The 24,282-nt window shown below is 42.1% G+C and overlaps 2 protein-coding genes across 3 annotated transcripts in view; one reads left to right on the forward strand and one right to left on the reverse strand.

The window, feature by feature from the left end:
• The window catches only part of COL4A4 (collagen type IV alpha 4 chain), an 89,870-nt gene that overhangs the window by 24,396 nt on the left and 41,192 nt on the right, over positions 1 to 24,282 (forward strand). Inside the window, exons 5-26 of the mRNA XM_081141912.1 lie at positions 367 to 501; positions 1,235 to 1,279; positions 1,921 to 2,037; positions 3,541 to 3,609; positions 6,286 to 6,321; positions 6,952 to 7,014; positions 7,349 to 7,384; positions 7,600 to 7,641; positions 8,335 to 8,415; positions 9,187 to 9,240; positions 9,501 to 9,560; positions 10,454 to 10,498; positions 10,790 to 10,843; positions 11,629 to 11,698; positions 12,266 to 12,370; positions 14,685 to 14,849; positions 17,309 to 17,398; positions 18,620 to 18,783; positions 20,118 to 20,190; positions 21,149 to 21,255; positions 22,486 to 22,669; positions 24,061 to 24,129. Of these exons, the coding sequence (XP_080998038.1) occupies positions 367 to 501; positions 1,235 to 1,279; positions 1,921 to 2,037; positions 3,541 to 3,609; positions 6,286 to 6,321; positions 6,952 to 7,014; positions 7,349 to 7,384; positions 7,600 to 7,641; positions 8,335 to 8,415; positions 9,187 to 9,240; positions 9,501 to 9,560; positions 10,454 to 10,498; positions 10,790 to 10,843; positions 11,629 to 11,698; positions 12,266 to 12,370; positions 14,685 to 14,849; positions 17,309 to 17,398; positions 18,620 to 18,783; positions 20,118 to 20,190; positions 21,149 to 21,255; positions 22,486 to 22,669; positions 24,061 to 24,129 (1,864 nt within the window). The remainder of the gene's footprint in view (positions 1 to 366; positions 502 to 1,234; positions 1,280 to 1,920; positions 2,038 to 3,540; positions 3,610 to 6,285; positions 6,322 to 6,951; positions 7,015 to 7,348; positions 7,385 to 7,599; positions 7,642 to 8,334; positions 8,416 to 9,186; positions 9,241 to 9,500; positions 9,561 to 10,453; positions 10,499 to 10,789; positions 10,844 to 11,628; positions 11,699 to 12,265; positions 12,371 to 14,684; positions 14,850 to 17,308; positions 17,399 to 18,619; positions 18,784 to 20,117; positions 20,191 to 21,148; positions 21,256 to 22,485; positions 22,670 to 24,060; positions 24,130 to 24,282) is intronic.
• Positions 8,617 to 24,282, reverse strand: part of RHBDD1 (rhomboid domain containing 1) — a 145,580-nt gene continuing 129,914 nt past the window's right edge. The window contains exons 7-9 of one of the 2 annotated variants that reach the window (XM_081141908.1): positions 17,588 to 17,641; positions 12,019 to 12,119; positions 8,617 to 8,848 (exon numbers count right to left, since the gene is read on the reverse strand). In XM_081141908.1, the coding sequence (XP_080998034.1) occupies positions 8,708 to 8,848; positions 12,019 to 12,119; positions 17,588 to 17,641 (296 nt within the window). In that variant the 3' untranslated portion in view covers positions 8,617 to 8,707. The remainder of the gene's footprint in view (positions 8,849 to 12,018; positions 12,120 to 17,587; positions 17,642 to 24,282) is intronic. The other variant, XM_081141909.1, reaches the window with a different exon arrangement.

The raw sequence follows: 24,282 nt of genomic DNA on the forward strand, positions 1-24,282 counted from the left end.
CCCTGCCCCTGCCTCTTATCGCTAATATCATGGTAATAAGACTAATTTTTTTAAGTTCCTGGCTTCACCACACAGCTCAAGGTTTATAAATGTCACTGACAGAATGAAAATAGTAAGAGACCTATTATCAGTTTATGGATAAGTGTGTGTACACGTGGTAGTTCCAGTTTATCACGCCGCTTGCATCTGGATTGAAAAAAGCAGCCTTCCTGCTGCTTTTCGCGATGAACTGACATTTTTGTTTCTGTATCAGAATTTGCTCCGCCTCTGCTCTTTCAATCTTCTGCAAGCCGAAGTGGCCATATATTTGCGTTAGGAGACATCACTTAAGAATCAGCCCACCTCCCTTTAAATCTTCTTTCTTAGGGTCACCCAGGACCACCAGGGCCACAGGGCCCTATTGGACCGCTGGGACCTCCAGGACCCACTGGAATCCCAGGAGCGAAAGGGATGAGAGGGGACAGTGGCCCTCCCGGAGCAGCAGGCGATAGAGGAGATAAGGTAAACCCCTTATTAAGGGAAAGGGTATATTACCCATTCTCCAGCACCTCCTTGCCCCTTGTAATAAATTAAGCCTGAACTCCTCTCCCTCACCAGCCCCCCTTCCTAACCCCTCTGGAGGAGCATGTTCCTCTAATCTTTTCTATGCACTTAAATGCATGACTGTGCCCAGTGGGGAGCTGTATTGGTTCATGGCTTTAAAAAACACACACCCTAAATGATATTATATGTACCATGCTGGGCATTTCTCTTTTTTGACTCAGCCATGTGGCTTAAAGATCATTGCATATCAATTTATGTTGATGGAACGTATTTCTTTAAAAATACCATTTAATATGCTGTAGAATGGATTAAAAAACTATAGTTTCTTCCTTGTGGATGAGAATTCGAGATCTTATCCTAAATCTCTGTAGAGCAGGTGTGAGAAAAGTAGCCTATGAATTACCTGTGCCCACATTTAAGAGCTTGTTTCTCCAGGATTGATAGATTCTGAGAAGTTGAATTCCCAGCTTGCAGGGTGTTGGATGTTTTCTGCCAAGTTTGCTTCCTTAGTACAAAAAAAGTACAGAAGGTTGATTCTTAAATGTTAGTGTTTAAGCTCATGTAAAAATAAGTAACAGTGACTGCTAAGGGTTAAAAAAAAAGAGCATTAATTATGTTTTCAAGTAAATCAACTTGTTAGTCTAATAACTTAGTAACTTTTATAACTCTGTTTTATTGTCTGGAATTTTAGGGTCCCACTGGTGTTCCTGGATTTCCAGGTTTGGATGGTATACCTGTAAGTATCCCTAAATTTTCTCCACATTTTTCAAGAAAGAAGAAACACTCCATAGAATGGCATGTGCAAAAAATATATATATATACATATGCCAAACTCTTCTTTATTTCCTCTGATTTTGTGGAATAACTCCAATACTAAAACACTTTACTCGAATAGCAAGGCTTTTCAAATAGGTTAGAAAAAAACATTCCAAAATATGAGCTAGTTACACTCGTCAAGTACGATGTTCTGGAAATAAATGCATACTCACAATGACAGTTTTTACTTGTTGATGAGCCCTAAGTTTGGAAGTGGGTTTAAGACTCTTGTTTCTAATAAGAAAACCAAATGAAAGAAGGGAGAGGTATTTGGGGAGTTCTACTCTTCATTAGAATCTTTCTAAGGATTTAAAGGAAGGTTTCCTCCCAAATCTCCCAGAATACTCCAAACTGAATGAATTTAAATTGGGGGTATGTTAGAATTTATCTGTTGATTTTTACTATGCTACGTAGCACTGTGCATGGGGAAGTTTCACAAAATTAAGCAGTATATGAGTCACAGTTGCCTTAATTGGGGTCCCCGTATTGCATAATCTTTGTCTTATAGTATTCTTACAAAAAAAAAAAAAAAAGCTTCACCTCTCATTTTGTTTCCTGTAGGGGCACCCAGGGCCTCCTGGATTCAGAGGCAAACCTGGCAAGGATGGCTGCAATGGCTCAAGAGGTGATCCAGGGTTTCCAGGAGAAAGAGGAGCTCCTGGTCTCGAAGGCCCCCCAGTAAGATGCCCGTAGCTCATCCTAATGGGAATCTGAAGTGAAGGGCCCCACAGTGGGAACAGGCTTGATGAGTTCAAGAAATGGAGTTAATCCAAGAGTGTGGGAGCAGGGTGACCAAGTGGGGCATCGAGGATGAGGCACGATCGGTGGGCAGGGCCTAGGACACCTGGGGTCTTGTAGGCTGTGGAAGGAAGCTGGGCTTTCTTTTCCATGCCCTAAGAAAGCTTTGGGTGGTTTTAAGGAAGGAAGCGATAGGACCCATTGATGTTCCATTGAGATGCTCCCGGCTGTCGTCACAGGGATCAGAGCTTATACTGTTTATCGTTCAGGGTTCACTGCAGGCCTGTGTGCGCGCATGCGTGTGCATGTATGTGTGTGCATGTGCGTGTGTGCTCGTGTGTGTGTGTGTGTGTGTGAGGTAACAGATGTGCAGTGACCAGCCACAGACAGACTTTGAGCAGAGTGATGTGATCAGTGAGTGATCATGAGTCCCATCAGTCACGGGGGCGTGATCTGTGGACCGACGAGCTGGCAGTGAAGTTTGTGCTCCACGCAGTTACTCAGTTCATGCACAGTGGTAACTGAAATTTGAACCGCTTAGTTGGAGGACTGGTGCTATTTTACTCACCATGGGACTGAAATCCATGCATGTTGAAACTGTGCGAGGCAAGGACTGCCTGCGTAGGCCATCTGATGGCTCAAGGGGGCTGTTGATGGAACTTACCACTAAACCATTGGAAGCAGAGTCAGGCACCTTCCAAGAGGATTAACTTTGACACCTGTGTGTCCTTTGCAGGAGCTTGATATATGAAAATGGTTAAAATTTTTAGGTGGTAACGCAGTTAAGATATATTAATATATTAAGTAAGGTATTAAGATATTAAGTGGGAAAACTTTGGGGGGGAAGGAACACACAGGTATTTCATTCACTTTTAAAAAATTACCCTAAATAAATGTGCAGCTAACATACAAAAAACTTACAAAAGGAACATGCTGATTTTTAAAAGTTAATCTTATAAAGGATCATAGGCTCTATTTTAAATATAAATAGTGAAATGGATAAAAATTTTTAAACAACTGTTTCTACAGCATATTATTGACAACTGCAAAACTGTCTACTTGTAAGAACAGTACATGTGCATTATGTTGTGAAGGAAAATTCAATTTCCCTGCTAAATAATTAATAAATATATATCAATATATTAGTGTATATTATATGTGTTATATATAAGCTACATAAATATATATCATATATTCATAATAGAACTATATTAGCAGATGTTCTGTCTTTGGAGATTTCTTAATAGATTTTAACTGACTATTAATGACTATATATGAGAACCATATATAATGAGTGATAATGATAATTAAGAGACTAAAGAAATCTCCACTGGTGCAACCTGACTATAATGATAATTTTACTGGTACTATTTCAAATAGAAAATAAAATGCTGAAATAGTAATATGCTTTCTTCCTCTCTTAAGTGAACATTTTATTTTCAGGGCCTTCCTGGGGAAAAAGGAGAGAAAGGAAATTCACTGTTCATTTTCGGTGGCATTAAAGGTATTCAGGTAAGCATTCTGATCACGGTAGGTTTAAAATAATTTTTTCCAACATAGGTAAACCCATGTGGGAAATACATGGATGGAAGCTCCCTCTGAAACATCCCTGAGCGCTGGTTTTCATCACCCTGACCCGCTGGGAGGGCATCGTTCTTCTTGTGTGAAGGCACTTGGCCTTAGTTGTTCTGGCTGTAACCTCCTAGCTATTTTTGCAGAGTTGCAACGAATACACTTATTTCAGGGCTTCTCAGCCATGGCACTATTGACATTTGGGGTCAGACAATCATTTGTGTGAGGGCTGACCTGTAAATTATAGGATGTGAAACAGTACCTCTGGCTTCTACCCACTAGATGCCAATAGCAACCCCACCCACACAATATCCCCAGACATTATCAGATGTCCCCTGGGAAGAAAAATTATTCCAGTTGGGTAGTGAAAATGTAATATTAAAACTTGCATTCCAGTGTAATAGAAGTCATCACTATTGAACTGGAAAATTCAGGAATCTTTTAGCGCCATCCTTAGTAAATTCAGCTCTTTTGTGTTTCTAGCAGAGAGTGATACACAAATATTCATAGATAAACTCTTGGATGACCACCTCAGCTCTCTACTATGAGAGGCCATGGGCAAGGAGGAGATCACTATGAATAATCAAGAGGAGAGAGAACAGTACATTTTCAAGACGTGGTCATTTGTTGTAAGGTAGAATAGTCTCTGTCAGTTAGAAAAGACTAGTTCTAGGTTGCTCCTACTAGGCCCTGAGTTCCATGATGCTGGGAGTGGGCACACCTGAGTGGGGATCCCTTTAGTGAGCTCACATTATTTGCTTGTGGCCTCTATGTCTATTTATACTTGTTAGACAGAAAAAACTATGCTTTTCTTTATGGCTTAAATGATCTGTTAATAAGCTTAGCATCAAAAGCAGGGTTGTTTTAGGAACCAGCATGTGTATTAGAAGGTGTGAACTAGTCCCGACATACTACTGTGACTTTAAGTAACCCCTGAGCCTCTCTGAGCCTAATTTTTTCCATATTCGTGAAAGAAAATTAAAATAATACCCTGTCGTCTTCTCAGTGCTGATGAGCTGTTATAACAACTTACATTGCAGCATATTGTAAACTATAATTTGCTGTACATTATTAGTTGTGGTGAGTATTTTTTATAATTGTGCAAGAGAGAACAGGTGAGACAGAGGGGAAGATAGATATAGAGAATTCATCATCTTAAGGAGAGAGTATTAAATAACCCTGGAGAGAAAAATGGTCTTGAGAAACTATATCCACTTCACACTCATTTGGATGGTTATTATTTTAAACAATGGAAAATAATAAGTGTTGGCAATTATGTGGAGAAATCGGAGCCCCTCTGCATTGCTGGTGGGAACACATATGGTGCATCTGCTATGGAAGATGGTATGGGGATTCCTCCGAAAATTAAATGCATAATTAACCTACAATCCAGCAATTCCACTTCTGAGTATATAACCAAAAGAAATGAAAGGAGGGACTCAAAAACAGATATCTGCATACATAAGTTCATGTAGCAGCACTACTCACAAGAGCCAAAATATGCAGGCAGCCCAAGTGTCCAGTGAGGGATGAACAGGTAAACAGAAAGTGGTACATACATACAATGGAATATTAGTTTTTAACAAGAAGGGCATTCTTTTATATGCATAAATGCATAACCCATGGATACAGACAATAGTGTGGTGACAACCTGGGGCGGAGGGTGGATATGGGATAGAAGGGGTCAATGGGGAAAAAATGGGGACATCTGTAATTCTTTCAACAACAAAAATAAATTTTTTTAAAAAAGGGAATTTTGACACGTGTTACAACATGGATAAACCCTGAGGGCATTATGCTGAGTGAAGTAAGCCAGTCACAGGACAAGTATTGGGAGATTCCATTTATGTGAGGCTCCTAGAATTCTCAGATTCATGGAGACAGAGAATATAAAGGTTTTTGCCAAGGGCTGGGGGAGAAGAATGGGGGGTGAGTATTTGAGGGGTACAGTTGGGGAAGATGGCAAAGCTCTGAGATGGGTGGTGGTGATGGTTACCCAATAGTGAGAATGTGCTTCATGCCACAGAACTGTCCACTTAAAAATAGTTAATGTAGACTTCTTCCTAGCATATATTTTATGATATGTTGTATTTTACATTTTAGAAAAAAGTCTGCATTTGAGAGAATGTTGCCCTTTGATTCTTTAGGGCAGGCGGAGCCTCGGGGCAGAGTCGCAAGGCGGTGGGTCCGCACGGGCAGGCGGGAGGGAATTCCCACGCAGTCCCCTTCCCGTCCCCTCTCCGGTGATCGAGGGAACGGGTCTGGAAGGGAGGCAGGGTCTGGTACCAGACCAGAGACGGTTAGACTGTGATGAAACGGGACCATTGGACTGAGGGCTTGGAACATTTTAAATGGAAAGAGAAAATCTCATCTCGATTGCGCGTGCTCACCACTCCAGCACCCTCCTCTGGCTCTGGCTGAGTAGAAGCAGAATTCGGGCCTGAGAGTGGAGCCCGTGATCACCTCCACAGAGCCCGCCGCAGTTGTCTTTCGACACCGAAAAACTGAACAGACTGCACGTTAGTGTAAACAATTCCCGTGTGTGTGCCTGCTTTCACAGCACGTGTGTGTTAAGACATGGTGATGCTCTTCTAAAGCAATGTGTCGTTATTGCAGGGTGACAGAGGAGACCCAGGACCTCCCGGCTTACCAGTAAGTCTGAGCAGGCATGTGCTTCTGTGTGATCTCAGATAGCCTACTGTCCCCACTGGTTTGTACCCCAGCAGGACTGGCCACAAAATGTGTGGGGCCCACGCAGTGCACAATGAACATGTAGGTCCCTTGTTCAAAAGTGTTAAGAATGTCAAGGGGGTGACCACAGAGCAGGAAACCTATGTGACTGCACAGGTCTCCCACCATGAGGCTGACCTGGAACCTTAGCAAGTTTCTGCCTTCCTTTTCATATTAATACTAATTAATATTAATAATTGAAAGGCATCCTGTTGTATATCAAAGTTATAGCATATATGAAATCAGGAGTAGCTAGTAACAGGTTTCTTTGTTCTCTGCTTTTGCCATTACAAAATTTATTTGTAAGTAAGTGGGTTGATCTCTGGTGTTTAATTTGACGCTAACGTAGGAGCTGTCACACCTGCTGGGTACCTCGGCCACATGACTCTGTGCCCAGGGCCATGGCAGAGCCGCTGTGAAGATAGCCGCTCAGGCAGGCGATGTCGGGACTGATTTCTCTGGAGGTTTATATCCACCTGGGATTACATGCAGCTCTTGCTGTGAATGATTATGGTTTTTGGTAACAAATGCACTGATTTTTCTCATGTTTAGGGATCAAGGGGTGGTAGAGGACCGGCAGGCCCAATGGGATACCCAGGAGAGCCGGGGTTACCGGTAAGTACAGCCCGCTCATGCTGTCCCTCTAAAAACTGGGATTTGACATTTAAGTAAAGCAAAAAAAGCAACATTTCCATTTTGGGTCAGGCACAGGTGGGTCCTTTGAGAAAACATGCCATGATGAATCAGCACATGCTCTCAGCAGTGTGGGTCTGTTGAGAGTCATGGGCCCCTCCTGGAGGGGGGGCTAACAAGCAGCCCCCTGAGATAGGAAGCCCATCATGGGTGTTTTAAAATTAGGGTATTTGAAGAGGAACCGAGACAGTCAGCAAAGACACATTCTGGTTTCTGCGACTGCCATGTGATTTGCGTGTTTTTGCCATTGCTTTAGGGACCTTGGGGCCGTCCTGGGAGCCCGGGTGTGAAGGTAGGCAGCCGCGATGTGAGTAAAATATGCAAGCAGAGCCCAGGTACAGTGGCATGAACGACCTCCGATGTTTGTCAGGATGTCTTTCCTCTTACTAGACCTCCCAAAGTACTTAAGAAACAAACTTCAACACATTACTTAACAGGAGGTCTTGCTTATAGTTACCTCTTTAGTATTCAAAAGCAATGAGATCAATTTATTATTTTCTTTTCCAGGGCAGTCCTGGCGTGGGAGTCAAGGGGCAGATGGGAGACCCGGTAAGAGTCCCCTTTGGCCCGGAGGAGCAGATGTTAGGATATATGCGCTGCCTGGGTTGTGGAGGCTGTTCTGACAATCACGTAACATAAAAATCATGTTTTTGAAGAATAGGTTTTCTAGTATAATAAGAAGATATGCAAAAAATAGTATTATAAAAGAAAAATATAAAATTATTTTAAAATTTAAATGATATAAAAATATAAACTATATTGTATATTTTAAATTATGTTTATGTAGTTTATATAGTATTATGATTATATATTTTAAATTGTGTTTGGCACATCATTTAATCACACATACATGTATGTACACATGGACATTGTGCACATGCATGCATGTTTACACATATACACATGCATGTGTGTACAACTATACACACACACTTATGCACAGCACCCCCCCCCCCACAAAGAACTATATCAAAGTTTTAATGGAAGCTATCTCTGGATGGTAAGATTATGGAGCACTTATATTTTTTAAATTTATTTTTAACAATAAGTGTGTATTACTTATGAAAAACAATAAATACTTAAAATTATATCATTTATAGGTCATGATTTTGATTTTAAATCCATGACACACATGATTAAAAGCATCACATCACACTACACAAGTGAAGGTCTTCCTCATTTTAAGTTTTACTTCAAAATAAAGTTCCTATGAAATTCCTATTATCTTGATTTCTTTTCAAGGGCGAGGTTGGCCAGCAAGGCTTTCCTGGGCCGACCCTGCTGATACAGCCACCGGATTTTTGTCTCCTTAAAGGACAAAAGGTAATTCCAGTCCCTGTGTCACTTTGGCCAAGTAGTAATAGCCAGCAGCGCCCAGACACACCCTGAGCCAGCCGGGCACTGAGCGCCGTAGGCATCGCTGTGCTGGTCCTGGAGCCTCCTCAACGGGTCGCTGCTGCTATTAGCCCCATTGGACAGAGCTGGAAAATGAGGCTTGAGAAGGTTGCCAATGTTTTCAAGGTCACCCAGGCCTAGTTTGGTCTGCTCAGCTGTGACATGTCCTTCAGCATCTGGTGCTCCATTATATTGTCTTTGATGTGTGTCCCGTTGTCCTTTAGATGTCACATCTGGGCTTGATGTTTTGATGATAGAGAAGGAAACTGATGCATGGCACTGGGCACATAATAGACTCTTGGCAAAGATCAGCTCCTCTGTCAGCCTCCAGTGCTGATGTTACAGGTGCCACATGCAGGCTCTGTTGACGATTTTCAATGACTGGATTAAATTTCACTAATTTGCTCAAAATGAGACAGTCCCCTCTGTGGCTGCGGTCCCAGCTTGCACCTGTTGCCCTGGCTCCATGGTCATTCCCCACCTGCACCCCATGACATCGCACCTGTCACACAGAACTGGCCTGGACAGTGTCAGGTTAATAGGTGTGCCTGGATCTTACTTACTAATTAGTGAGTTAAAGAGTAATCTCTTATTTTAAAAATTAGTAAAATGCGTGTTGAAAGAGGCAATTTCTGAAAGATGGAATTCAAAATGTTAAATAATGAGAATACACCAGATTATATTCATTATGATTTTTAGGGTGTAAAAGGAATACCTGGAATGATTGGACCTCCGGGACCTCCAGGACCCAAGGTAATTAATTGAAATAACCTTTTTTATTTGTATGATGTGCTATCTCAATTTTTCAAAAATTTGTGTGGTCTTTATCATTCCCTTAAATGTTAATATATGTTACTAGAATGTTTCACTATTTTATCATAACCCTGTAAGGTGCCTGTTCTAAAGTGTTGTTTAACTTGCTGGCGATAATTTTTACTTCTCCTTTTGTTTTTGCATTCTCTGTTGCTGAAATATGTGGTTTGAACCCCTGTAAACATTGTCATCTTTTTAAGGGAGAACCTGGCATTGGGGAAAAGGGAGAGAAAGGCATTCCTGGCTTCCCGGGTCCCCGGGTAAGGATCATTCATGCCATCCTTAACTTCAGTCAGTTTCTCTCTCACATTTTTATAAAACCAGGTAACTGTTTCTGAGAGCTCCAAAGTGGGATTATCCCAAATGGGAACAATATGCTTTTGACAACAAGAATTGTGTAGTAGCTCCAAGTCCCAGAACACCCCTTCCATTGACATCATTTAGATAAAACAGGCAAGGGGAAGAGAGGAATTGGAGGGAAGTAACAGGACTGTGGCATTCCCTGCCTGGCCAGTGTGGGTGTGATAGTAGCTTGAAACTGTTCATTTAAGCCTGTTTGATAACAGGAGGTACTGTTATATGGGCAGGAGCTGGGAAAGAAGCACAGAATCAGGCCTCAGACGTCACCACACGTGTCACTAATGTGATCCCCATTCGTGGCGTGACTAGGGAGGCCAGACCCCAGAGGGCATGGGCACTGAGTTTATGTGGCTCTAGATTTAGTGCTGAATGGGACAACACTGGCTTCCGCAGGGATTCTTATTGCTGGTGATGCATGGAGCAGCTATTAATCTCTAGGCAAATTATATTGCAATGATTTCAAAATATTTAGCCCAGTGCAGGCATTAAGTTAAATAAAGTAAAATGGAAGAGTAACAACAACAAAAATATGTTCTTAATTGAAAGCACCAGCGAGGACATAAATTTTTTTTAAATAAGACTAAAGACCAGTTAAAATAGTAAATGTTATAAGAAATGGAAGCTATATTTATTTCTATTTATTTCCTTTATATTTATTTCCTTTTATTCAACTACCTTTGCAGATAAGATTAACTATCCATAGAGCAATCTCATAAGGTGAGATATGATTCCTTGTGCTGGTGCATACATTTTAATTTAATTCTGTTTGTGTCGGTTTTTGTGAATTGATTAGGGTGACCCTGGCTCCCATGGATCTCCAGGTTTTCCAGGATTAAAGGTAAGTGTGCACCATTATACAGATAAGTACAGTTTCACTAGTAAATGCAGTTGAGTGTCATTCGTAAGTTAGACCAGTGCGCGCAAACATGCACACACTTTACGGATCCCATTCTTCAGCTGTGGGTGCAAAAACGAAAGCACAAAACTGCTGCACCCCAAAAGCAGTGTTAGGATGTTAAGATTTTGCACAGAATCTCCATGGCCATGTGTCACTCAAATTAAACGACAATGAAATAATTTGTCACCCAATTACATTTCTTATAAAAGGCATGTTTCTGGTTACCTATAGGGGGAACAAGGACCGTTTGGAGCTCCTGGGCCATTTGGATTTCCTGGCCAAAAGGTAAAAAAGCGAACCTGCTTGAGTATCGCCTGGCAAAATTCTACATCCCTTATGTTGTCCAATATATTTTTAAAAAATATCTCAAAGATGATGCAGAAATGTAGCTTTTGAAAGAGACAGAGTTAATTTTGTATGTATTATTTTATTGCATGTTGTAATGATTGTGTTTTACATTTGAGCAATGATATGTTTGAAGGTGAATAATACTGAAAGTTTAAAAAATTCCATGGAGATTGTAGAGCACCATGGTTAAAATCAGAGGGAGGGGTAGGTGGAGAGCTCTTAGTGAGTTTTTTCTTTCCTCTGCGACCTCTGTGACCTCACATTCAGCACTTGCCCAGGACAAGCCAGGGTAGCATTAAGGGGACACAGTGAAGAGGGATCGTATTTGCTGCTAAAATAAAATGTAGATTCAGCTCTGTAGGTGAGTGAACTATTTGTCCTAGAGTGTCGAACCAGAAATCGATGCTCACGGTATATTCACAAAACTTCATGGCATCGGAGGCATCTAATTTATGAGTATGGAATGCCTTTATTGGAGTTAAAAATATTTTCTTTTCTTTTGAGAGAACTTTTCCAGTTGGCTATTTATTTCTGCTTATAGGTAGGAGGTCGAATGACTTTGTTTTTCCTAGAAGTCCATGAACTATTCATTTCTCTAGTCTGCCTATAGTCTTTATTTCTTATACAGATGGACTCTTGGTCCTTCTAATATTTATTTAAGGCTGGGCAACATGAGAAAATATTCCTATTTCTAAGAAAAGTCAATGAATGAATGATTCCAGGGAGATCCCGGAGACCGTGGGTACCCAGGACCACCAGGGGTGTTGACAACTCCACCTCTCCCATTCAAAGGTTTGTGTTTCATTCGGTTCCTCCATTAATTATGTGGAAATGGGGTTTGAGTGTCCCTGACAGAGGAATCTGGCCCAGTGTTTCTATAGTTCGCACACTGGGCAGGTTAAATAGATGAAAAACTTTAGTGTGAATATGAATTCTACAAGCACAGGTCGAGATGTGCATCTTGGTTCAACTCTTGTCGGCATAAGGCACCAAGTTTTATTTTAGTTTGCCCACTGGATGCTGGGATTTTTATTATGTGACCTTTCAGAAAGTAGGGTGGGTGTTTTTTTTAGCGGTTAAAATATGCGTAAAACCATTTGATTAAGACCTACCAAGGTGGCGCCTCCAAGACAAGAGCGACCTAAATCAGTGACAGGCGGCACCACTCCAAGGGTTTGTGTCTGCAGAGCAGCAGCAGATGAAGGGCTCAGATCTAAGAGAGAACATTTTAAACATGGGGGAAACTGTAAAACAGTCTCCTAGTTGTATCTCAGCAAGCCTCAGATAGAGTGATTGTGTGTGTGGATTTTATTATATTCCTATACGTTTATTATAGTCACCAGCTGTTATTTCTGGCAGGCCCTCCGGGGGATCCGGGCCTGCCTGGCCGCTCCGGAGAAGTGGGGGATGTCGGACTCCCTGGTCTCCCCGGCCCCCCAGGTTGGCCAGGGGAAGCCTGTCCAGGTATGAACCCCTGGCTCTTACCAAACAGGCCTGTATGCCTTCCTGCACCCCGGATGCTCGGCTCTGGTGGAGACTGAGCTCACCCCAGGAGCCCTTCAAAAGCCCTGAGGGCTGTGCCCGCCCCAGACCAAGAATGCTGGGCTCTCTGGGGGATCGCCCCAGGCATCTCCTGTTAAAATGCTCGTATTTCTAATGTACAGCCAGGGTTAGGAGCCACTGAACTCCAGCCAGTAACTCACTCACTTGGAAGAAACTCAGGATCCTGGGCTGCACCTCAGAAATAGTCCATCAGGATCGCAGGGGTGCAGTGACCGAATATGTCTGCGTAACAGGCTTGTCACCAGAGCATCACTTGCAGACAAGATCTGGAAACCATGCTAGGGCTTGAATGTCTCCTCAGGTCTCCCTTTGACACCTAATTGTCAAAATTGACTTCATCCACCTGCCCCCAACTTAAATCCCCCACATGAAATGTAGAAATACAAACTATGAATTGAAAAGTAAAATTTTGATTCAGCCTCAGTTAAAAACAACAAAACCGCAATCCCCCCTCTCTCCTCCCTCCAAAAATAAATCCCCTATAGCTCATGGTAATATTTGATGGAGCCCGGGAAATAGTTCTGTTGACCTAAGGACTTTGAGCTCCTTCAAGTGCTGTGCTGGTTAATATTCCCAGTGTGATTGGGAACAGCCATTTAGAGGATATTTGCATTCTGCCAACCCAGGAGAACTGATTAAACATGTGAGGGGAGAAGTCCTGAAAAAATGTAATGTCAACTAGTTTGTGTCTCTTCTTATATTTACTGGGAGAATTAAGGAGTTTCCTGAGATATTCAGCTGCTAACTCCAGCATTCTTGTTTAATCCTTTCTGAATCTAGCTTCTACTTTGTGGTATTTGATGGCCACGAAGCTAGCAGAGTTCTGTTTAGTTCATTTAATCTTTAGACATCACAGCCTTGGCTGACTTGACCTGAGACTGTATAAATCAGAAGAGTATTCTTTGTTCGGGAATCATTAGACTTCTGGTCTTAGATTTTTCCTTTCAGATTTGTTTATAATAAATGAGTGCCTCCAACAGATTGAAATAAAACCGCAATGGCAGTAAGTGACATGTGCCCAGTAGATTTAAAACCAAATGCAACAGGAAGCCTCTTAATTCCACAAGCCTTTTCTTTTTTAAAGAATTAGCTCAGTGTCTTTCAAATCTTGACTACAACCCAGAGTAAGAAATGATTTTATACTGTATTCTATTTACATTACATCACACACCTATGTGTGTCGCATATACATATAATTGAAACACAAATTTCACAACATAATACCTTTATAGTATATGATGCCCTCCTTTGCTGTGTCATTCTTCTGGAAAAAAAATTTTAATTTTGGCCACGCTTAATTGATCTCATGCTCTACAAACGGGCGGTCAAGGCTGACATATGCCACACACCGTAGCCCATTCTCCCTGTTGGACGGTGGTTGAGCATTTCCCTGGCTACCATGTAGCCGTCTTTGAAAACGACGATCTCCCACAGAGAGATTCTAGAACCAGGAGTACGTAGGAAGACAGAGCGAGGAGAAGTGGTCACTGTCACCCAAAGGCTTCTAGCTGTGTTTAAGGCAAAGCCACCCGAGAGGTGAGCAGAACGTCAGGGGAAGCAGGATTTAGCTTCTGCTCCGTTGCTCACATTGGCCTCCTCTGAGCACAGTGGAAATCTAACTGTCCCATGAGCACGCGCTATTGCCAGCTATTGCACTAAGCTTCTTATGTGGATTATTTTCTTTAACCCTCATAATAGGCCTCTGGGATAACACATGTAGGATTAAAGGCGTTAAATACCTATGGCTGGAGAGGCAGAGGCTGGGTTCAAATCCAGCACCTCTGTTTCCCTAGCCACCTAGGTTGCCTTGGCATTTTATGTTCTGTATAGATGATTATGTGAGTTTATATTTTTATTCACTAAATGTGCTTATTAATATTATTTTCACCAAGTTATCAAGTTGGAAAGATTGAAAATAATAATTTTAATTAGCTAATACATATTTCTTTCCTAATACTAAGAATGGGGAAAAGGGAAGACAATCTGTTTCCCCGAACCTGCCTGTTTCTACTTGTGTGCTTATTTCACGGGGGGTGAGGCATCCTGATGGCTGGGACAGTCAGTTATTCTTTAAATTATGTTTTGTTTCTGTTTTTTGTTTTTTTTTCCTTTAAAAACTTCCGCAGCCCAACGAAAAATGTACTGATTTGATTTCTTCTACAGAAATGTTTAATCTGAGGGTCCATGTAGTTTTCATTCTTGATTTCTCTTGGAGGCATGATGGGGCTCCCTGGGCCGCCAGGGCCTCCGGGCCACCCGGGAGCTCCAGGGGCAGCCGGCGCTCCTGCGAGACCTGATTCCGCTCCAGGAAAACCAGGGCACCCGGGACCGCCCGGGCTGCCTGGAGCACCAGGACGTCAGGGACCTCCGGGATCAGATGGTAACGTGCTCTTCATTCACCGGCGTTAGCATTTATGTTGAATTTGATATTTGTAGCAGCATTCAGAAAATGTTACTTTCTGCATATTTTAAAAGTTATTTAATATTTCCTGAGCCAAACTAGTATTAGTAATACTACAAAAAGTAAACTGGTATTGGACTATCAAGTCAATTAAAGCATAGGAAACTATTTGGTGTAGAATTTAAGTGTGATGATAGAGTTTTGTAAGTTAATACAATTTTTATTTTTCAAGTGTAGTTTTAATTTTTATCAGAGCTATTCTGGACCTGGTTTAGGAGTCAGACAGTCTCGAAAGCCAGTTATGATGAGCTGCCATGCTGGGCAACCTCTCTCCTGCTCCTTCCTGGATCTTTTGTTATTTGTCTCTATGTTGCCATTCAACATACTTGTATTGTTATGTCTTAATTTTTCAGCCTGAGCATTAGCTTTTGAATTCCCTCCATACAAAATGAATTTAGCTCTCTTTCCCTTCCCTCCCAATCACACATGTGTACACCAAAAAATACAGTTAGTATCATAATGTCACTTAAATAAATATCCAGTGTTTACAATGAATAGTTATAAAGTGCTATTCACTAGTTCAGCGATATACTACTATATATCATTACTTTTCCAGCACAACATTTTGTTAACAATTGTCTTTCCTTTGTGTGTTTGCTAACTCAGCCTCAACCCACCTAGAATTATATACATCTCCCAATAGTACATTATAGCTCATTAAATATTCTATCAGTGTTATCTCTTCGAATAAATCTCTCCTGGAGCTTTTGACCTGTTCAAATTAGGTCAGGCTGCATTTTTAATCTTCTGCTGAGACATTCACCATTCAGATCTACCTTCACCATTATTCTGAGAATTCTCTCTCTCTCTCTCCCTCTGTTTCCTACAACTTACTTGTTTCTTTCAAGGGTTTACTCTCTCATTATACTTCCTGAGAAAAAGTGTAAATTTGGGGGATCTCACCTGTCTGAAAATGACAGTCTGTTGTAGAATTTGATCAATAGTTCAGCTGAGTATAAAATTCTAGGTTGGAAATATTTTTTTCTTAGGTTTTTGAAAGCATTCTCCATTGTCATGCTGTTACTGAAAGGTTCAGTGACATTTAGATACTTGATCATTTGTTTGAAATCTGTTTCCTTGGAAGTTTATGAGTTTTTCTTTGCTTTTGATGTCCTTAAATTTCACAATGACTTGCCTTTTTGTGTGGATACGTTTGTATTTATTTGCAGGCCATCAGTGGGCACTTTCAATCCAACACAGGTCACTCATTTCTGAAAAAAATTTCTTGAACTATTTCTTTGAAGCTATTCTCTCCTCCCCCTTCCCCATTTTCTCTTTCTGGACTCTATGAATTTGTCAGCGACTCAGTCCTACATGTCTCTTTTTTAAAATCTTAATCTATTTTTCTTCACTTTTTTATTTTTCTGTAACACTTTCTAGGAGATTTTCTCACCTCTCTCTTCCAACTCTGCTCCTGAATTTTCAAATTTCTGCCATCATATATTTCTTCTAATTCCCAAGGATTTTGTTGTTGCTAGTGCTCTAATGTTTCCTTTCGGCACAACTTGTTCATGTTTCAGGGATCACATGAATTCCTTTGCCTGCTTTTTAAATTATATTAGTTTCTTTTATAGTTTCTTTTAAAGTTTTCCTCCTGCTATACTGCTTCCTGCAGTTTTGGGGGGGTTGTTGTTTTAGCCTGCTGCAGTTTTGAGAAGGGATCTTATAATTTGATTCTTTCTTTAACAAATCATCTTGTTTGGGGCCTCACTGTCATTCTCCGTCAGAGGTTCCAATTCCTGAACTTTGGGAGGGGTTTCTGGTATAAATTGTGTTCTTTCTTCGCTGTCCTTGCTGCCTTCTTAGAATTCAGCTTTTTAAGGGTCTGCTAAGTCTTTTTACATTTTTTTTGGCCTTTGTTTCCCTTTTCTTAGTTTTGAGGTTTATGCCTTTTTATAATACTCTTTTATTGTATGTTATTTTACCAGAATTTGGGGAGAATAGGGAACCTATTGTTTGCATTATCTCTGTCGTCTTTAATCAGATATCTGAAATTTAACCTTTCCAAGCTCTGCTTTATGCTTTCTTTATTTGGGAATTATTGCTGATTGAAGGGGGAAAGGTCTTTGTGATACACTTACTCCTAGTTTTCTGTTTGTTTTTTGTTTTGGTACATTTGGTTTTTCTGTCCGTTGCCTTGCTCTGCTAACCCAGAACTTAGTGCCAAGGTTAGGATGGCTTTGCCCAGGGTTACGGAGCAGAAGCGTGATGCGACAACTGTGTAGTCTGTTCTTATGCCAGAGAGGAGTCGAAGGGAATGGAAGAGAGAGCGGGGCTGAGGGGAGGTGTGAGTGCAGGAGACTCTCCCGCTTGCTCTGTAGGAGACATTCACAAAAACTGTGTGATTCTCTCTGCCCATCCCCTTTCCCACTGTAAAGTTATATATTGTAGAGTTGGACACCCTGGGCCGCAAGGAGTAAAAGGCAAAATGGGTCCTCCGGGAAGAAGAGGCTCCAAAGGAGAAAAAGGCAAGTGCGCGCCCCAGGCAGACTCCTGAGGCCGCGCCTGGTGCGGGGCCGGGCCCGCGGGTCCCGTCCACATGGGCTCCTCGCCCCGCGCACCCCGCGGGCTCCGCTTCCCCGCGCGCTCGTCAGACCGTCAGGTCTCCCCAAGAAGTCAAGTCTGCATGTCTTTTAGAGGATAAGGGAAAAACTTACCTGTCGTGAAATTGGCCTCAAAGTGGTCACTTTTCCACAAAATCCTCTTGATTCCTTAAAAGAAGCAGAGAGAGGACAGTATTGATCTTTTATTTCAGTTTCTCTCCGCGGCTCCCATATTTCCCAGACTCATCAAGTGCTTATGGCTCTATTTCTCTACCCTAAATTGTTTGGTACCCATTTTTTTTTTTTTTTTTAAATATATCTTTATTGATTTCAGAGAGAGGAAGAGAGACAGAGAGAGAGAGAGAGAGAGAGGGAGAGAGAGAGAGAAACATCAATGATGAGAGTCATTGATCGGCTGCCTCCTGCACGCCCCCGACTGGGGATCGAGCCCACAACCCAGGCCTGTGCCCTGACCGGGAATCAAACCTCGATCTCCCGGATCCCAGGTCGATGCTCAACCGCTGAGCTATGCCGGCCGGGCTGTTTGGTGCCTTTTTGACCATCTGAGTCAGGTGGGTATGAGAGCTGAGGAGTCTGACTATCTTAGAGACTTTTTTTGAAGACTAAACATCCTGATGATTAGAAAATGCACTGTAGTGAATTATCCATTGCAATGTTCAGTGCAGTCAGTAACTCCTCTTAACATTTATTTTGTTTCTTTAAATGGTCAGGGCTTATGCTCTGACCAAGTCTTTGTTGTTGACTCTTCAGCAGGAACCAATTAAAAGGCCTTTTTAGTAGGAACCAAATAAGACACTTTTAAACTTTTAAAAATGAGAAGTTTTCTTATTTTTAAAGTTTCTTAAGTAGAATTGGATATCAGCTTCTCCCCTAGAATTTGTCAGGATGAGTTTATTAAGACTCAAAAAACCCGTTTGTATAGATACGATGTATCCACCCCGTATAGACCATGCCTAGGCCCCCCCATGCCCCTGCCCCACGTTACACTTTATAAGTTTTATGCCATAAGAATTGGGCACATCAGACCCTTTTTATTTTTATTTTCACTCTTGGTTTTTTATAGTGAAGCCTTTATTGGGATTTTATTCAGGAGTATGACAAAGCTGCCTTTTGTTCTCTGTCTAGGAAATGCGGGGCTCTGTGCCTGTAAGCCTTGCCCCATGGGCTCACCGGGCCCTCCAGGGCTTCCTGGGAGGCAGGGTAGTAAGGGAGACTTGGGGATTCCTGGGTGGCCTGGAGAAAAAGGTCACCCGGGCCCTCCTGGTGCTGAAGGATCTCCAGGGCCACCGGTGAGTCATTCTTACCAGTAATACTCTTTCTAGCTGAAAGAGACAGAGATGGGATTCAGTTGGACCTGTTTCTAATTTATAGTGTGATATATATTTTATGTTTTGAACCTATAAATACATGAATGCCCCCAAATCATCTGCATTCATTCATTCTTTCATCCATTTGACTTATATTTATTGAGCATCTGCTATGTTCTAGGTGCTCTTGCAGGTGCTGGGGATACAGCAGGGACCAGAACACAGATTCTGCCCTCTGGGGGCCTCTACTCTGTTGGGAGCACATGCACGATATAACTGACTGATGAATTAATATATAGCATGGCAGGTGGTGATAAAGGCCACCAGCATCTAGTGTGGCTTGAGTGGAGAGAGTGAGGGGCACAGCAGGAGGAGAGGAAATCAGAGAAGTGGCTGGAGGTTAGGAGGGCTTGCTGAGCATGGGGCCTTGTGGGTAGGTTGGCTTTGAGTTTTTACCCTGCATGACACCAAACAGCCAGTGGTGAGTTTTAAGAAAAGAAAGACATAATCTGACGTTCATTTTAAATGGATCATCCTTGTAGCTGTGTTAAAAACAGACCACAGGGGACAGGGGAACAGTAGGCAGATTGCTGCAGAATCCTGGTGACGTATGTGTGCGCACGGATTGGCGGTGGGAAGGGGTCAGGTTTGGGATATATTTTGAAGATAGAGCTACCAGGTTGGCTGTCAGACTGGACATGGGACATGAGAAGAAGAGACATAAAAGGTGGAGCAGAGATGGTGAGGACTGTGCGCGGAGCAGGCATGGGTTGATGAAAGGAAGCAGTGTCACTGGGGACATTTACGTTTGAGATGCCAGGTAGACAAGCAAGTGGAGGTGTTGAGCAGGCAAGGGGCATGATACTCAAGTCGAGGATCCAGGTCAGAGGTAGAGGCTAGAGATATAAGTATCGGTGTTTATGTGATGTTTAGTGCCAGAGAGTGGATGAGATATATCTCAAAAGGGCTCTCATTCGCCGACCATTGCCAGTGACTCAGGTTGAGGCCCAGCCTGTCCGCTGCCCCTCAGAACAAAATCACTGCCCCTGGGACGCTACTCTGGAGGCTGGAGGCAGCCCTTCTTTTCCTGCTAACTACAGGGGCTTAATCTTGGGGTGACCTGCAGTTCAAGAGCCTCACTTTTGTAAGGTAGGACCCACCTCGGAAGGCAAGGAAGAGAATGAGACCAGGTGTACCAAGCTAGAATCTAGAACAGGCGATTGGAAGGAAGAAGAGAGAGATTAGATATACCCGAATGTGAGTAACCTTTGACCCGTCACAATTAAACTGAGCCGTTGCTATTATTTTTCACCAAGGGAAAACCTGGTCCCCCAGGACCACCTGGCAGCAAAGGAGAAAAGGGAGACATGGCTGTATCAAGAGTGAAAGGTGAGCCCGGTTAATCACGTAGCTGCCGTTTATGAATCAGATACAAACCATCCTCACGCAGCAGTTTCCCGTGACTGCAGATTGATTCTATAACAAGACTTAGGATTATTGAAATTGCTTAAAAAAGTTACTCTCTGTCCTTCATTGAGTCATGTGAATATTGAGCCTCAAGCCCTTTGTCTCTTATATAAATGCTCCTTTAGTCACATTTTCAAATCTCCACTGTTGTGAACTTGGGCTTGAGACAAGCCCCCCTTTGACTTGACTAGTATTTATTCATGCCTTATGGTGTCCTGTACTAATCAAGAATATTTTGGTTGTAAGTGACAGCAATCCAGCTTGAAGTAGTTTAAGAAAAAAAGTAATTTATTGGCTAATTAAACAAAATTTGAAACATTGGGTGTAGGGTTTGCACAGGACCACTACATAGGAGGCTCTTCCTGCATCTTACATATTTCATTGTGCCATGGGCACTTTTCCTCCAAGATTTGCTTTCTCTGGGCTGTGGAAGTATGCCCCAGGAAGCTCCAAATTCTTCCATCCCAATATAAAAGAGAGCTCTACCTTCTCAGATCCAGTTAGAAAAAAACTTCAGGAAGGATTGGACTGGCCTGGGGCAAGTGCCCAACCATGGGTCATCCCCCCATTCACGATGGCCAGGAGATGGAACAAGCAGGGGAGGATTCTGCTGTGATTGGCATCTCCATGTAGAGCCTCCTTGTGAGAACTGGAAGAAGACCATTTCCCGAATAGAAGATTCGGGAGGTTTGGCAATTGTCATTCTCTCCTCTGACTTTTGCACCATTGTCTTTGTGTGACTTAGTCCCCTGGGACACCCAGAGCAATCTCTACCAGCTCACGCAGAGTCAGGGTCATGCCTTTATCTTTAGCCTCAAGTTTTCCTCTACTCACCACTTCTGATGAGAGCTTGAATATCTTTGTTGGCTTCTGTTCCCAGGGCGCAAAGGAGAAAGAGGTCCCGATGGGCCCCCGGGATTTCCAGGGCAGCAGGGAAAACATGGCTGGGATGGACGTGCTGGAGCAAGAGGGGATCCAGGACCCCCAGTATGTATAATGCTTCTGCTATAGAATTTCACTTGCTTACACCGGCATAAAGCATCTGCTTTCCGCTTCTCAGTTTAAAAAGCTGCAACTCAGCAAAGTGTTAACAGCTGGAGATCAGAGTTACCTCTGAGTCACCGCCACAAAACCATGGTTGCTCTAAGGTGTGGCATAATTGCAGGTGGCCTAAAGTCTTGAGTGACAGTTCCGTCATAGCAAGAATTTGGGTCTCCATCTTGCATCGTTCTTGGGGTGGTTTCTTCTCTTGTATCTGCAAAGCCCCCACTGATGTGAGGCCTTTTCAGTTGACTGCAGGGTAGAGAATAGAGCACAGGTCTTGGCAATTATCTTGAGTCCTGTTCCCTCGTGAAGCACGTGAGGGAAGTAGCAGGCAAAGCAAAGGGCAAACTAGTGCAGACCCACTAACTTGATATATTGGCTGATAGAAAATCCATTGATACATGATACTTCTGCATTTTTCAAGCATATTTTGGGTGGAGACCATGTATAGGTAACAAAGGTCATAAGAAAAGACTGAGACGTATTTCATTGCTTAGTTTAAACTATCTTGGGTGTCTGAGGTATTTTTGAATGCTTATAATGTCACTGAAAAGGAGCCAGATGTTTACTCATAATAGTAGTCTTCCAAAGAGCAGTGATGTCTCCAGTTTTACAGTAAGGAGATGGAGGCTTCAGGTATATTACTCAAGGTCATCTATCTATCAAGTAGGCAAAACAGGAGTGGAAAGCCCAGCGTGCTTTACTCCAGAGCACGTGGGACTTCCACCAGACTGTGTTGTAACAGGGACTCATTCAGAGAATACAGGCTTAGAAATCAGGTTAGAGAATGTTTCTAGCTTTTTGGTCTTTCAGCTGCTAACTTATTCAATATGCAAGCCCACTACCTCCATTAATATACTTATTTCTGTATTTTATTATATTTAATAATAATGTTTCTTTATAAAATTTCTTATTCTGTTTTTAAGATATTACAACCACGCAACTTTCTGTGTTTGAGGCATAAGACACATCCCCCAATCACATCTATATGTAAATATGTGTGTGAAATAAGAAGAATCTAAGTTAATCATTTTAAATTCCATTTGCTATCGGGTCCCTTCCTCCTGGAATTATGAGTTTTCTGCATGTGTTTCATTAGCCCATGACGGTGACTACTTTGAGTTCATGGATTTTCAAAGATTGGTGATTGACTCATGATGCGAACATTCCCAGGGGGATCATGAAGACGCAGGCCCAGGTGACCGAGGATTTCCTGGATGGCCCGGACCCCCGGGCAGAGAAGGACCTGGGGGGCCTCCAGGACTGGGATTTCCTGGCCCACCGGGACAAAGGGGGCAGCCAGGAGCCCCAGGCCGCCCAGGCGAGAGGGGCCCTCATGGCGCAAAGGGTCTGAAAGGTAATTTTGAGTGTGCTGTGAGACGGTATGTCAAGTGAAGTCAGGGAAGATAAGTGAGCCTCTCTTCTGGGCAACGTTACAATAGCTATGGCAGAACTGCTAAATAAAGGTCCATCAAGCTGCTCTTCAAACCTTGAGTAGTCAAACAAATAAAAGCATTACAGCACAATCAGTATTTAAAACAAATCCTTAAAATGCTAAGATATCTTTGTTGCTCTCTTTGGCCTATGAAAGTTGTCTGTCATTAACTTCTCTGTATCAATTTATACAGTCTGACTGTATTAAAATGACATGTATACACATATCCAAAATACCTATTTTTATAATCCCTTGAGATCATGCAGCATATTTTAATATAAAAAACCAGTGCTTCATTTAAAAAACACATCATATTGTCCCTGAAAACCCACTCGTAAGTGTTCTAGGGAGAAAAAAGAAGGGGTTTTTAAATGTATTTGACAGTTTTGTGAATTTCAAACAATAAAATGATCTGGAAACTTTTTGAAAGGTTGGATAAAGATTTATTTAAGATTTCTTCCTTTTGCAATATGTATGTATACCTTGGGCTACATTGTTAAATGTGAAACTTCAGAAGAAAATAATATCTTTGGTTCTTGATTTGACAACATAGAAAGGCAAATACCTTGGAATTTAATGAGGTTTCAAGTCATGATCTGGGACCCATCAAAATCTAACATTTTTATTCATCTCATATGTTTTTGATTTGAGAGCACACGAAATAATACATTATGAGATACTATTTCTATGATAAAAGAGTAACGTCCCATGGTGAAGGAGGAGGGAGCTCAGCGGCCCAAGCCTGGGGTCTTATTTTCCTTACTGACTGAAATGGGGGATGACTATAACCACATTGCGGGGCCATTAGAAAAACAGGAGACAACCTGTCTGAAGCACCTGAGCCATGGTGGCCTCAGGAAATGGTAGCTCTTGTTAATAGCTTGCCCAGTCTCTTTATTTGCACAATTCCCCCGCATCCAAACTAGGAGCCGAATCTTCTGCACTCAGCATGGGCGCTGCTGCTACTTCATGATTCACCAAAGCTTCTGATTCCATGGCTTTCGACATGTATGGGTCTATAAATCCAGTATTTGTTCTATGTTATTAAAACTGATACTTCTTGGAATCAATATTTTCTAGTCCCCTTATGTTTATAACTGCTCTGAGAGTTGAAGTTCAGATTTGAGGGCAGACATTCTAGGAATTTGAAATAAAAGTAGTTCAAGTAAACTATGATATTTTTGAGTCTTTTCCTTTGAATTCTACATACAGTCTATGAAAAAGATATTGATCGAATTGCCATTGAGATTCACAGTGCATTGGGCTATCAATTATGTAAATGCTACCTTTTTTATTTTTTATTTTTATCCCAGGTGATACAATATCTTGTAACGTCAGCTACCCTGGGATGCCAGGCCCTCCGGGTTTTGATGGACCTCCAGGTATGGTCAATGAAAACTTACTGTCTTACACATTCCCCAGAATAAAAGACCTTGCAAGACAAAAGCAAATCCAAAACCCAAAGCAAATCTACAGGCAAATAGGTAGGGTATTTCTAAAATTATTATAAGGATTTGAGAGACTATGGGAAAACA

This window comes from Miniopterus schreibersii (assembly GCF_964146895.1).
Source record: "Miniopterus schreibersii genome assembly, chromosome: 7".
NCBI classification, from domain to species: Eukaryota; Metazoa; Chordata; class Mammalia; order Chiroptera; family Miniopteridae; genus Miniopterus; species Miniopterus schreibersii.